General features: G+C 43.5%; 1 protein-coding gene across 2 annotated transcripts in view; it reads right to left on the bottom strand.

Moving 5' to 3' along the window:
- LOC105479449 (CD109 molecule) overlaps positions 1–15336 on the bottom strand; it is a 178409-nt gene that overhangs the window by 151162 nt on the left and 11911 nt on the right. The window contains exon 3 of one of the 2 annotated variants that reach the window (XM_071096842.1): positions 14183–14271. In XM_071096842.1, coding sequence (XP_070952943.1) covers positions 14183–14271 — 89 coding nt within the window. The remainder of the gene's footprint in view (positions 1–14182; positions 14272–15336) is intronic. The other variant, XM_071096841.1, reaches the window with a different exon arrangement.

Genomic DNA, 15336 nt, shown 5'->3' on the forward strand with positions numbered 1-15336 from the left:
CTTAATTATGTGGTAAAGGATATGGATGGGAGAAAATTGGGACAAATAATTCAATCTACCACAGACAGTTACCAAAATTTGCCAAAAAGCTGTGTTCTGTTCATCAAGACAATGTTTTCACGAAGGACAATTAGCCTATCAAGGAAGAAAGGTAAAAACAAGGAAGGAAGGTAAAAACAAGGAAGGAAGAAGGAAGGAAGGAAGGAAGGAAGGAAGGAAGGAAGGAAGGAAGGAAGGAAGGAAGGAAGGAAAGAAAGAAAGGAAGGAGGGAAGGAGGGAGGGAGGGAAGGAGGAAGGAAAGGAAGGAGAAAACAATGTGGAGGCTCCTCAAAAAATTAAAAATAGAACTACCATATGATCCAGCAATCACATTTCTCAATATATATCAAAAAGAACTGAAATTAGTCTCAAAGAGAGATCTGAACTCCCATATTCACTGTAGCATTGTTCACAATAGCCAAACTATGATATCAACCTAAATGCCCATTAGCAGATAGTGATATGCTTTGGCTGTGTCCCCACCCATCTCATCTTGAATTGTAACTCCCACAGTTTCCAAGTGTCAGGGGAGGAACCACAGTTTCCAAGTGTCAGTGGGAGGTAATTGAATTATGGGAGCAGGTCTTTCCCATGCTGTTCTCATGATAGTGAATAAATCTCATGAGATCTGGTGGTTTTAAAAACGGGAGTTTCATTGCACACGTTCTCTCTCTTTGCCTGCCGCCATCCATGTAAGATGTGACTTGCTCCTCCTTGCCTTCCACCGTGATTGTGAGGCCTCCCCAACCACATGGAACTGTAAGTCCATTAAACCTCTTTCTTTTGTAAATTGCCCAGTCTCAGGTATGTCTTTATCAGCAGTGTGAAAACGGGCTAATACAGTAAATTGGTACCAGCAGAGAGCACACTGCTGAAAAGGTACCCAGAAATGTGGAAGTGACTTTGGAACCGGGTAACAGGCAGAAGTCAGAACAGTTTGGAGGACTCAGAAGAAGACAGGAAAATGTGGGAAAGTTTGGAGCTTCCTAGAGACTTGTTGAATGGCTTTGACCAAAATATTGACATGCACAATGAATTCCAGGCTGAGGTGGTCTCAGACTGAGATGAGGAACTTGTTGGGAACTGGAGCGAAGGTGATTCTTGTTATGTTTTAGCAAAGAGACTGCTGGCATTTTGTCCCTGCCCTAGAGATTTCTGGAACTTTGAACTTGAGATAGATGATTTAGGGTATCTGGTGGAAGAAATTTCCAAGCAGCAAAGCATTCAAGGGGTGACTTGGGTACTGTTAAAGGCATTCAGTTTCAAAAGGGACACAGAGCATAGAGGTTTGGAAAATATGAAGCCTGACAATGCAATAGAAAAGAAAATCCCATCTTCTGAGGAGAAATTCAAATCGGCTGCAGAAATTTGCATAAGTAATGAGGAGCCGAATGTTAATCACCAAGACAATGGGGAAAATGTCTCCAGGGCATGCCAGAGACCTTTGCAGCAGCCCCTCCCATCACAGGCCCGGAAGCTTAGGAGGAAGAAGTGATTTCATGGGCTGGGCCCAGGGTCCCTGTGCTGTGAGAAGCCTAGGGACTTGGTGCCCTGTGTCCCAGCCACTCTAGCCACTCTAGTGGCTAAAAGGGGCCAATGTAGAGCTCGGGCCGTCGTTTCAGAGGGTGCAAACCTCAGCCTTGGCAGCTTCCACGTGGTGTTCAGCCTGCAGGTGCACAGAAGTCAAGAATTAAGGTTTCGGAACCTCTGCCTAGATTTCAGAAGATGTATAAAAATGCCTGGATGCCCAGGCAGAAGTTTGTTGTAGGGGTGGTGTCCTCATGGAGAACCTCTGCTAGGGCAAGAACCTGTGAAGGGAAATGGGGCGGTGGGAGTCCCCACACAGATTCCCTACTGGGGCACTGCCTAGTGGAGCTGTGAGAAGAGGACCACATCCTCCAGACCCCAGAATAGTAGATCCACCCACAGCTTGCACCGTGTGCCTAGAAAAGCCACAGACACTCAACACCAGCCAGTGAAAGCAGCCGGGAGGAAGGCTGTACCCTGCAAAGCCACAGGAGTGGAACTTCCCAAGACTATGGGAACCCACCTCTTGCATCAGCATGACCTGGATGTGAGACATGGAGTCAAAGGAAATCATTTTGAACCTTTAAGATTTGACTGCCTGACTAGATTTTGGACTTGCATGGGACCTGTAGCCCCTTTGTTTTGGGCAATTTCTCCCATTTGAAATGGCTGTATTTACCCAATGCCTGCACCTCCATTGTATCTAGGAAGCAACTAATCTGCTTTTGATTTTACAGGTTCATAGGCAGAAAGGACTTGCTTCATCTCAGATGAGACTTGGGACTGTGGACTTTTGAGTTAATGCTGAAGTAAGACTTTAGGGGACTGCTGGAAAGGGATGACTGGTTTTGAAATGAGATTTGGGAGGGGTCGGGGTGGAATGATACGGTTTGACTGTGTCCCAACCCATATCTCATCTTGAATTTCCACATGTTGTGCGAAGGTCCCAATAGGAGGTAATTGAATCATGGTGGGGGGATCTTTCCTGTGCTGTTCTCATGATAGTGAATAAGTCTCATGAGATCTGATGGTTTTTAAAATCGGAGTTTCCAGCCAGTTGTGGTGGCTCAGGCCTGTAATCCCAGCACTTTGGGAGGCTAAGGTGGGCAGATCACCTGAGGTCAGGAGTTTGAGACCAGCCTGGCCAACATGGTGAAACCCTGTCTCTACTAAAAATATAAAAATTAGCCAGGCGTGGTGGTGTGCACCTGTAATCCCAGCTACTCAGGAGGCTGAGACAGGAGAATCACTTGAACCCGGAAGGTGAAGGTTGCAGTGAGCCCAGATTGCACCATTACACTCCAGCCTTGGTGACAAAAGCGAAACTCCATCTCAGGAAAAAAAAAAAAGTGGAAGTTTCCCTGCACAAGCTCTCTCTTTGCCTGCTGCCATCTGTGAAAGACATGACTTGCTCCTCCTTGCCTCCCACCATGATTGTGAGACCTCCTTAGTCACATGGAACTGTAAGTCCATTAAGCCCTTTTTACTGTATAAATTACCCAGTCTTGGTGTATCTTTATCAGCAGCATGAAAACAGACTAATACAATAATACTGTATTGTATTCTTGAAATATGCTTTGGCTTAAAGAGTGGATTTTTTTTTTTTTTTTTTTTTTTTTTTTTGAGACGGAGTCATGCTCTGTCGCCCAGGCTGGAGTGCAGTGGCCGGATCTCAGCTCACTGCAAGCTCCGCCTCCCGGGTTCACGCCATTCTCCTGCCTCAGCCTCCCAAGTAGCTGGGACTACAGGCGCCCGCCACTTCGCCCGGCTAGTTTTTTGTATTTTTTAGTAGAGAGGGGGTTTCACTGTGTTAGCCAGGATGGTCTCGATCTCCTGACCTCGTGATCCGCCCGTCTCGGCCTCCCAAAGTGCTGGGATTACAGGCTTGAGCCACCGCGCCCGGCCTAAAGAGTGGATCTTAAATGTTCTCACCACATACACACACACACACACACACACAAATGGTAACTGTAAGGTGATGGATGTTATAATTAGCTTGCTTATGGTCATTATTCCACAATGTATATCAAACATCACATACATCACATTGTATTTCTTAAATATATAAAATTTTGTCAATTACACCTCAATATCACTGGGGTAAAAAAGAGAGGATGGAACGAAGCCATGGATTTAAATGGACTTTTGGTTTTCAGACACTTCCTATGTAACTACCAACTTGTCTTACGAGGGAGCACTGCAGATGGGGCACTAAAAAGCTATCCACTCCTTCCTTCTGCTGTGTATTCCTTTGCCAGAGTCTGGAAAGCTAAAATAGGCAACTTTCTAGGCTCAATCCAGCTAGACGTGTCCATGTATGGTAATCCTTGACAAAGAGATGTAAAATGAAGACTGAAGAGAAAGCATTCTCTTCCTGAATGGAGACAACACCTCAAGGGAACTAGCCTTTGGCTCTTCCACTTTTGTCCTGCCCAGAACCCAGGCACCATGCTTTGAAACTCAGAAGATGAATGACACCCAAGAAGGGAAGATTGGAATGAGAGGTAGAAAACACTGGATCACTAAGTGCACAATAAAGCAGCTGTAGCAGCCCTGGACTGGGCCAAATGCCCTCTTCCCCATCAATCCATCTCTTTGCAGGAAGGACCTCCTGACTAAGTGCCAGACTTTCAGGCATGGACCCTTCCCCCAGAGGACTCTCCCTTTGGGTAAGATTGGCCAGCTGCATGGAGAGTCTACCATTGCCTCAAAGCTCTCTCTGCAGCCACTGCCCTTTCACTGCTCATCCAGAACACAAAAGCTCATTTTTCACATCCTGTCTGCCCCCACAAAATACAACAAACACACCCTTCAGGTCAGTGATTTCTACCAAGGTTAAGCCGTCTTTGCCTAGGGGCAATTTCCGCACCTACTCTTAAATACTTTTCTTTCAAGTATGCCACGCCCTTCCACTGGCACATTTTAGTCAAAGGTATCATCAATCAAGCTTCAACGGCTGTTAAAAGATTATATGTACCTCCTTATGCAAAAATGTGTTTGCCTGTTGAACTTCTAGCAAATCAGATTTCTTCAAAAAGGAATTGTATAAAGAAAAAGAATAAAAAATAATACACGTACATAAATCTGCATGTAATATATTTAGAAAATAGTCGTAGAAATATAAAAATGGCTTGAAATGGCAACAAACCAAATAGAAATGAATCACAAATTCACTCATATCTCTGGGTTTGTGGTCTTGGCTTTACTTTCTTAGGTTACCTGCCCCAGATCTTGGGCTGAATCCTTTATCAGCCACGTATAGTTTTATTTTCCTCTAAACAAAACACTATCATAAACTTTTTTTTTTTTTTTTTTTTTTTTGAGACGGAGTCTCGCTCTGTCGCACAGGCTGGAGTGCACTGGCCGGATCTCAGCTCACTGCAAGCTCCGCCTCCCGGGTTTACGCCATTCTCCTGCCTCAGCCTCCCGAGTATCTGGGACTACAGGCGCCCGCCACCTCGCCCGGCTAAGTTTTTTTTGTATTTTTTTTTTTTTTTTAGTAGAGACGGGGTTTCACCGTGTCAGCCAGGATGGTCTCGATCTCCTGACCTCGTGATCCGCCCGTCTCGGCCTCCCAAAGTGCTGGGATTACAGGCTTGAGCCACCGCGCCCGGCCCACTATCATAAACTTTCCACGTAAAATGTGGTTCACCAAAACCACACTGAAAAACATCTATACCCGGGCGAGGTGACTCATGCCTGTATTCCCAGCACTTTGGGAGGCCAAGGGAGGCAGATCACCTATAGTCAGGAGTTCGAGACCAGCCTGGCCAACATGGTGAAACCCCATCTCTACTAAAAACACAAAAATTAGCTGGGCGTGGTGGCTCGTGCTTATAATCCCAGCTACTCAAAGGCTGAGGCACGAGAATCATTTGAACCCAGGAGGCAGAGGTTGCAGTGAGCTGAGATTATGCCACTGCACTCCAGCCTAGACAACAAAGGGAGACTCCATCTCAAAAAAAAAGAAAAGAAAAACATCTATGATTTTTCTCTCATTTGTTTTCTCTATTGTTGCTAGTATTAAAATATGAAATGCTGCCTTTCCCTGCTTGATAAAATATTAAACTTTTTTTTTAATTATCCAAGGGTACAGGATTAAGGACATTTTAATTGTAAACTGCAGAAACCTTTAGAAGTGGGCTCTAAAAACTTTTGGAATATAACTTTTTTCCTCCAAAACTTATATTAACAATGGTGATTCCTTTACATTTCACATGACATTCTACAAGCAAAATATACTTCGTCAGACTCAGTTCTGACATTATCTCATCCATCCTGGCTGGACTTGCTTTGCCATGCAGTCCCCACTTCAGGACTCGCCCTGAGCCTGTGTCTTTCACACACTTGCCACATTTTCACTTCTGCTCACCCTCCCAGGCTCAGCTCTAAAAATAGTAAAAGAATTTTTAGCTGGAAACATGGGCACCCAAAATTAACTACATTTCCCAGTCTTACTTGCAGCTGAGTGTGGCCACGGAGTTGTTAGTGAAAATAGTGTGTGCATCCTCTGGGAAATGTCCCCAAAGGGAGGAGGCATTTCTTTTCCCTTTCTTTCCCTCTTTCCTTCTAGTGGAATACAGACATGGTGGCTGGAGCTGAAGCAGCCATCTAGAACCAGCAGTTGAGTTTAGAAAAGGAGGCCATGCCAGCCGGGCGCGGTGGCTCATGCCTGTAATCCCAGCACTTTGGGAAGTCGTGGCGGGGGGATCACATGAGGTCAGGAGTTCAAGACCAGCCTGGTCAACATGGCGAAACCCGTCTCTACTAAAAATACAAAAATTAGCTGGGTGTGGCACGCACGTGTAATCCCAGCTACTTGGGAGACTGAGGCAGGAGAATTGTTTGAACTGGAAGGTGGAGGTTGGAGTAAGCCGAGATCGCACTACTACATTCCAGCCTGGGCAACAAGAGTGGAACTCCGTCTCAAAAAAAAAAAAAAAAGTAAAAGTAAAAAAGAAAAGGATGCCCAATGATAGAAGTCTAAGTCCCTGACTCCTCTGGAGTTCTTTTTTTTTTCTTTTTGAAGTGTCTGGCTCTGTCACTCAGGCTGGAGTGTAATGGCTGGATCATAGTTCACTGCAGCCTCGAACTCCTGGGCTCAAGTGATCCTCCCACCTCAGCCTCAGCCTGCCCATGGGGACTACATGCCACCACACCTGAATAACCTTGTTTATTTTTAGTAGAGACAAGGTCTCACTGTGTTACCCAGGCTGGTCTTGAACTCCTGAGCTGAAGCAATTGCACCTCGGCTTCCCAAAGCATTGGGATTACAGGTGTAAGAGATCACGCCTGGCTCCTCCGGACTTCTTTTTTCTTTTTCTTTTTCTTTTTCTTTAAAAAAAAAAAACAAAAAAACAAAAAAAAACTAGGGTCTGGCTGTGTTGCCCAGGCTGGAGTGCAGTGGGGTGATCTCAGCTCACTGCAATCTCTGCCTCCTGGGCTCAAGCAATCCTCCCACCTCAGCTTCCCAAGTAGCTGAAACCACAGGTGCCTGCTAGTATGCCCAGTTAATGTTTTGTGTTTTTTGTAGAGACAGGGTTTAACCATGTTGCCCAGCTTGGTCCCAAACTCCAGAGCTCAAGTGATCTGCCCGCCTCGGCCTCCAAAAGTGCTGGGATTACAGGCATAAGTCACCACTCCCCCACCCTCCTCTGGACTTCTTGTGAGAGAAATAAACATCTATCTTGTTTAAGCCATTGCAACTTTGAGTTTTCTATTACTCATAGAAAGAGATAACTAATATACTACATGTATATCAATTTGCCATGTATCCTTCAGTCTATCTGCAAGTTCTCATTTCTCTTCCATTGATTTATTTATCACTGGGCCAAACACCTCATGCTTTAACTAATATAACTTTGTGTTAGGTTTTGATATCTAATAGGCAAATCTCCACCCTTAGTTCTCTTTCAGAATTGTTTTTGACTGTTCTTAGACTATTACTTCTCCATTTGAATTTTAGTCTGTCTAGTTCCAGAGGGAAAAGTGTGATGGCATTTTTATTGCCATGATGTTTCCATTTAACTTGTAGATTAACTTAGAATCAACACCTTTATGAAACTGAATGTTCCTATACATGAGCATGGTATAGTTCCATATTGATGTTTTTGTGTACTACAATAATATTTCATACTTTACTCCATAAATGTCTACGTATCCTGTGTCAGATTTATAGACCTAACGTTCTCGTAAATGGTGCATTTTATTTTATTTCATTACCTGATGGGTTATTGGTGATATACAAGATTTTTTGCATTTTGGGCTTGTATTCAACAACCCTACTGAACTCTTCACTGAACTCTTATAAGTTCCTAAAAGTATGTCTGTAAAGCCTCTTGAATTTTCTTTCTTTCTTTTTTTTTTTTTTTTTAGACAGGGTCTTGCTTTGTCACCCAGGCTGGAGTGAAGTGGCACAATCACAGCTCACTGTAGCTTCAAACTCCTGGGCTTAAGCAATCCTCCCACCTTAGCCTCCCAAGTAGCTGGGACTATAGGCATGAGCCACCATGCCTGGCTAATTTTTTGTATTTTTAGTAGAGACAGGGTTTCACCATATTGCCCAGGCTGGTCTCAAACTCCTGAGCTCAAGCAATCTGCCTGCTTCGGCTTCTCAAAGTGTTAGGATTACAGGCGTGAGCCACCACGCATGGCTCTCTTGAATTTTCTATTAATTTGTTTCCATAAAGCAACCACAGGGAAATGAAAAAAGTAAAAGTGTGAATACACTTTGAGTGTGAATAGCACTAAGAGTCTCAAAACAGAAGAGTAGGATAAGTAAGAAGTTCAGGTGCCAGTCATAAAGCCTCATCAATAACACAGCAACAGGACTAACAAGGCAACTTTGGAATACTGAGCAAGGATATAAAATAGCTCACCTCAGGGGGAAAGGCTAGCACTGGAACCAGAAGTCAGGCCATGAAAGACAAGAGCTGGGGTGGAAGGAGGGAGGGAAGGGGAGAGTCTGGAAAGATTCAAGCACCAGAGGCAGTAGCTCAACCAGACAACAACGTCACTCCCATGGAGGTCATTTATGGCAGATCAATTTGTCAGTCTCCAAAATGGAGTTTGTTCAATCCAAAGAGCTTAAGAGCAAAAGTTTCTTTATTTTGGTTGAGACACTGGCCTTCCCCTCCCAATACTGGAGGTAATACCATTACAAAGGAGAAGAGTAAAGTGGAAGAGAAAAGATCTGGATCCTCACCTCACCAAGGAAGGACCCCTAAAAGCCAATTCACCCTGAAACCTTTGACTTCTCATAAACAGTGAAAAGTGAAGATAATTCTCTTGGGCTGCAGTGTCTCTCCAGGGACCGTAGTTAATACATTCTTTACAATTCCCATCACCACTTCTGGATTCTTTGGTGTTTTGTTTTGTTTTGTTTTGTTTTTTAATCTTTGTTACATGTTTATATGGGTTTTCAGAAATGACTCAAAATTTTAGAGTGTGACCCCTCTTCATTCCAGATGTCTATCTAAGGACCCCTGGAATAACATTAAGATAATAATTTTCCTCAATAAGACACTTAGTTTTTTGTGTATGAAGGTCTAAAGCAGAAATGAAGAATAGCAGTTGGGGCTGAAGGTCCATAAGGTGACAGACACTTGAGTTCATCTACATTTTACATTCTGAATACAGGAAAAGCCTGCTGCAGATGGTCATCATCATGCCAGTGTCCATAGAACTCAGTCAGAACACTGTCCAGGTTCCCTAGCAGCTGCCATTCTGCACCAGCCTGCCACCTAGTGGTCAAGGAAGTTGATGCAACATATTATTGGAGATACTACATGAACCCCACATAGCCTCATCCTTTTCTCGTGTCTCAGAGTTAATGATTACTGGGTAAAATCAAGGGAAAGAGAACATATATTTCTGTTACAAACCAGCAGCAGTGGCTTGCACCTGTAATCCCAACACTTTGGCAAGCCGAGATGGGAGGATCGCTTGAGGCCAGGAACTCAAGACCAGCCTGATCAATATAGCAAGACCCCATCTCTATACATTTAAAATTTAAAAATTATATATATATAAATTTTACATGTGTATACATGTATATACATATATGCATATATATACACCAACCTGGCCGACATGGTGAAACCCTGTCTCTATAAAAAATACAAAAATTAGCTGGGCGAGGTGATGCACACTTGTAATCCCAGCTACTTGGGAGGCTGAGAGAGGAGAATCGCTTGAGTCCAGGAGATCGAGTTTGTAGTGAGCCAAGATCACACCACTGCACTATAGCCTGAGTGACAGAGTGAGACTCCATTTCAAAATTAAAAAAAAAAAAGATATGTCTGTAACAATGTTTCTTAGTCCATTCAGGCTGCTGTAACAAAATAGACACAAACACAGAAATTTATTTCTTACAGTTGTGGAGGCTGGGAAGTCCAAGATCAAGGTACTAGTGGATTCAGTGTCTGGTAAGGACCCTTTCCTAGTTCATAGATAATACTTCCTTGCTGTGTCTTCACATGGTAGAAGGGGCAAGGCAGTTCTCTTGGGGCCTCTTTTATGAGGGCACTAATCTCATTCATGAGGACTCTGCCCTCATGACCTAATCACCTCCAAAAGGCTCCACCTCCTAATTAGGTTTCAACATACAAATTTGGGGTAGTGGGTGGAGGGACATAAACATTCATACCAGAGCACAGTGTGACAATGGTAATACGGTTATTGATAAAACTAAGATGCTCCTAATTGTAAAAAAAAAAAAAAAAAAAAAAGTAATTTTTTTTTCAGACTGAGTCTTGCTCTGTTGCTCAGGCTGGAGAGCAGTGGCACAATCTCAGATCACGGCAACCTCCGCCTCCCAGGTTCAAGCTATTCTCCTGCGTCAGCCTCCCTACTAGCTGGGATTACAGGTGTGTACCATCACACCTGGCTAATTTTTGTATTTTGAGTAGAGACAGGGTTTCACCATGTTGGCCAGGCTGGTCTCGAACCCTTAACCTCAGGTGATCTGCCTGCCTTGGCCTCTCAAAGTGCTGAAATTACAGGCATAAGCCACCATGCCCAGCCAAAAAGTAATTCTTTTGTTTTTTTTATTGAGACAGGGTCTCGCTCTGTTGCCCAGGTTGGAATGCAGTGGCATCATCTTGGCTCACTGCAACCTTGACCTTCAAGGTTTAAGTGATTCTCTCACTTCAGCCTTCCGAGTAGCTGGGATTACAGGCAAGCACTACCATGCCTGGCTAGTTTTTGGTTTGTTTATTTATTTATTTATTTATTTATTTGAAATGGAGTCTCACTCTGTCACCCAGGCTGGAGTGCAGTGGCACAAACTTGGCTCACTGTAGCCTCGCCTCCTGGGTTCAAGTTACTCTCTTGCCTCAGCCTCTGGAGTAACTGGGATTACAGGCATGTGCCACCATGCCTGGCTAATTTTTTTTTCTTTTTTTTTTTAATGGGGTCCTGTTCTGTCACCCAGGCTGGAGTGCAGTGGTGCAACCTTTGCTCACTGCAGCCTCTGCCTCCCAGGTTCAAGCAATTCTCCTGCCTCAGCCTCCTGAGTAGCTGGGATTACAGGCATATGCCATCATGCCCGGCTAATTTTTGTATTTTTAGTAGAGGCGGGGTTTCACCATATTGGTCAGGCTGGTCTCGAACTCCTGACATTGTGATCTGCCCACCTCAGCCTCCCAAAGTGCTGGGATTACAGGCATGAGTCACCACCGTGCCATCCGGCCTAATTTTTTGTATTTTTAGCAGAGGCGGGGTTTCACCATGTTGACCAGGCTGGTCTTGAACCCCTGACCTCAAGTGGCTCATGTCTGTAATCCCAGCACTTTGGGAGGCCGAGGTCGGTGGATCATTTGAGGTCAGGAGTTTGAGACCAGCCTGGCCAACGTGGTGAAACCCTGTGGGAGGCTGCAGTGTGCCGAGATCATGCCATTGCACTCCAGCCTAGGAGACAGAGAGAGCCTCTATCTCAAAAAAAAAAAAAAAAAAGAAAGAAAGAGTCACTACTTGGTAGACCTTGACTAGCTTTAGCTCTTTATTGGCCAGACACTTTTTTTTTCATCCCTTCAGTTGACATAAATCAAATTATACAAAAACTGTCACCCCAGGCCAGGGATGATGGCTCACGCCTGTAATCCCAGCACTTTGGGAGACCCAGACAGGCAGATCACCTGAGGTCAGGAATTGGAGACCAGCAGGCCAACACGGTGAAACCCCAATTCAACTAAAAATACAAAAAGTAGCCGGTTGTGATAGCAAACACTTGTAATCCCAGCTGCTCAGGAGGCTGAAGCAGAAGCATTGCTTGAACCCAGGAAGCGGAGGTTGCAGTGAGAAATGGTGCCACTGCACTCCAGCCTGGGCGACAGAACAAGACTCCGTCTCAAAAAAAAAAAGAAAAAGAAAAAGAAAATACATGGTTATCAAACAATGAAACAATATGAAGGAACCTTAAATGCTTATTGTTAATGAAAGAAGCCAATCTGAAAAGACTACATACCGTATGATTCCAACCATTCTGGCAAAGCTCAGTCGGCCGACATTATTTTGATAGTTTCAAGTATGTCTCAGAGTGAGTGTTTTCATTGTTGACATTTTCTGATTATTTAGGCATAGGAATGAGTGAATTAAATGTTATGACACTGGTTTAAGGAAATTAATGCTATCATAACTTTATAAAGCTTGGAAGGGATGGACTTCCTTTTTTTTCCCACCCAGGCTGGACTACAGTGGCACGATCTGGACTCATGCAACTTCTGCCTCTAGGGCTCAAACCATCATCCCACCTCAGCCTCCCGAGTAGCTGCAACTATAGGTGTGCACCCTGGCTAATTTTTTGTATTTTTAGTACAGACAGGGTTTCACCATGTTGCCCAGGCTTGAGAGGACTTGCAATGATAGCTTCAGTTCTATCTCAGAGTCATTGTTTCTCATTGGTTTATTTCTGATTACTTAGGCATGGGAATGTATACATTGAATGCTATGATAAAGTTTTAAGGAAATTATCCTACCTTTGGATTCGATGGTCAATACAACACAAGTCTTCAAAAGGAATTCCAATTATTACTTAGTTAAAACCCAGTCATCCCCACCCTGTCCCTCTTCATTGTTGTGCAACAGGTGGTGATTTGGAAACCTAGACAATATTCTAATTCCATTTCTTATACCCTACTGTCATGAGGAAACAGATCAGCACCATCCTTTAAAAATGGTATATTCCTTAAAGAACCTTTTCATTATGAAAAATTTCAAATCTACACCAGGCAAAGAATAAGATAATCAACTACTATAGATTATTTTGCCAAATTTGTTCCATCTATCTCCCATTCTACCATCTTTACCTCCCTGTGCATGAGGAATACATAAATGATGTACTGGAACTCAGCATGGAAAAAGCATGGGATCTGGAGGAAGCCTGACACACATTCTAACTCCTGCGCTTAAGCAGGTTACTCTCTCTGATGTCAGATTTTCTCAACTATATAATGAGTATAAAGATACCAAACATAGCTGGGTGACGTGGCTCACACCTGTAATTTCAGCACTTTGGGAGGCTGAGGCTGGCAGATCTCTTGAGCCCACGAGTTCAAGACCACCCTGGACAACATAGTGAGACCCCATCTCTACTTCAGTTAAATTTTTTTGGGGGGGAGCCCAGGCACAATGGCTCACGCCTGTAATCCCAGCACTTTGGGAGGCTGAGGCGGACAGATCACAAGGTCAGGAGTTTGAGACCAGCCTGATCAACATGGAGAGGCCCCGTCTCTACTAAAAATACAAAAATGAGCCAGGCGTGGTGGTGCATGCCTGTAATCCCAGCTACTCAGGAAACTGAGGCAGGAGAATCACTTGAACCCAGGAGGCAGAGGCTGCAGTGAGCCAAGAGCACACCGCTGCACTCCAGCCTGTGCAACAGAGCGAGACTCTGTCTCAAAAAAAAAGAAAAAAAAAAGAAATTTAAGATACCAAACACTGGATGCTAGAGAGTTAAATAACATGTATAACTTCTTACTGTGGTGTCTGACACATAGCAGGCACTGAGTATTCATTTTCTTTTGCTTCTTATTACATTGGACCAAAGCAGTGGCAGGTATATTCTTTTCATGTGAATTTTAGCTTGCAAGCACAGTTGCCACAGAGTTATTAAGAAGTTAATAACTGTATTAGTCCATTTTCACACTGTTGATAAAGACACACCTGAGACTGGGCAGTTTACAAAAGAAAGAGGTTTATTGGACTTAACAGTTCCATGTTGCTGGGGAAGCCTCATAATCATGGCAGAAGGTGAAAGGCACGTCTCACATGGCAGCAGGCAAAAGAAGAGAGCTTGTGCAGGGTACCTCTCACTTTTAAAACCATCAGATCTCATGAGATTCATTCACTATCACTTGAACAGCACAAGAAAGATCTGCCCCCACGATTCAATTATCTCTCACCAGGTCCCTCACACAACACATGGGAATTATGGGAGCTACAAGATGAGATTTGGATGGGAACACAGAGCCAAACCATATCAATAACCTTAGTTTCTGGCTTTACTATAATCATCTCTTCTCCTTCAGGTAAAAGTCCTCCCCACAGTCCACCCATGATTTTTTTCCAGGAAAAACAAAAGCAACCCTGCTGTCCCCATAAAAGGCATTATCATTACCTTATTAACTCACCAAGGCTCTTCTCCACGAAAAGTGTTGTACCGGGTCTGCCTCTCTTGACATCACAATGGCTAAGATGGCAACCTTGCTACATGAGAGACAATCATGTAATGATAAAGCAATAGAGCTATTAAATTTTTTTCAAACAAACACAAATTAATGTAAAAGAGAATGCAAATTTAACAGATTAAATACCTTTTCTCAATTGTCCTATCCTTCAAAATACTGTTAGAACTTTTGTTCTAGAACTGTCTTAACTCTTAGATCTCTCTCCTTCACATATCTCATTATTTTATACTCACAAGTTAAAACTGAGACCTAGTTGAAGTGCATCCCTTGTTATTTTTTATTTTTAGATACCAGGTCTCACTGTGTTGCCCCAACTGGCAGGCTGGCATGATCATGGCTCACTGCAGCATTGAAGTCCTGGCCTCATGGAATCCTCTCACCTCAGCCTTGTGCTTTCCTTTATATGTAAGGATGTCACCACACAGCATGCTTAATTATCTACTTATTGCTGTTGGCTTTTATGTGGGGTTTAGGGAGTAGATCAATCAATCACATTCTGTAGATTAAGTTTTGGTTTTCTGTTGTTGGGTATTTGCTCTTTGGGGTCTTTGTGTTTGTTTATTTCCACAAAGAAGCCTATCAATAGGGATTAGAGTAATTTCACCAACTGATATAACCAATTCTGATGGAATTTTTTTTAAATAGACAGGATTGAACTTAACTATTCTGATTCATTAGCATTATGACTACTGACTTATAAGGTTACAATTTTTATTCATGAGGAATTCAATTAAATAGATAAACTATGGCTCTGCTCTAGATACTTGCCAGTGAAGTATTAAATCTTTTCATTAAAAAAAAATAAAGATAAACTAAGCATGACTACATTTCTCGTTTTACTGAAATTACTGAATGGAAAAACCAGTATAAATGTGCCCTATTAAAAGAACACCTAGGCCGGGCGCGGTGGCTCAAGCCTGTAATCCCAGCACTTTGGGAGGCCGAGACGGGCGGATCACGGGGTCAGGAGATCAAGACCATCCTGGCTAACACGGCGAAACCCCGTCTCTACTAAAAATACAAAAAACTAGCCGGGCGAGGTGGCGGCGAGCGCCTGTAGTCCCAGCTACTCAGGAGGCTGAGG

Source organism: Macaca nemestrina, chromosome 5 (assembly GCF_043159975.1).
Source record: "Macaca nemestrina isolate mMacNem1 chromosome 5, mMacNem.hap1, whole genome shotgun sequence".
NCBI lineage: Eukaryota > Metazoa > Chordata > Mammalia > Primates > Cercopithecidae > Macaca > Macaca nemestrina.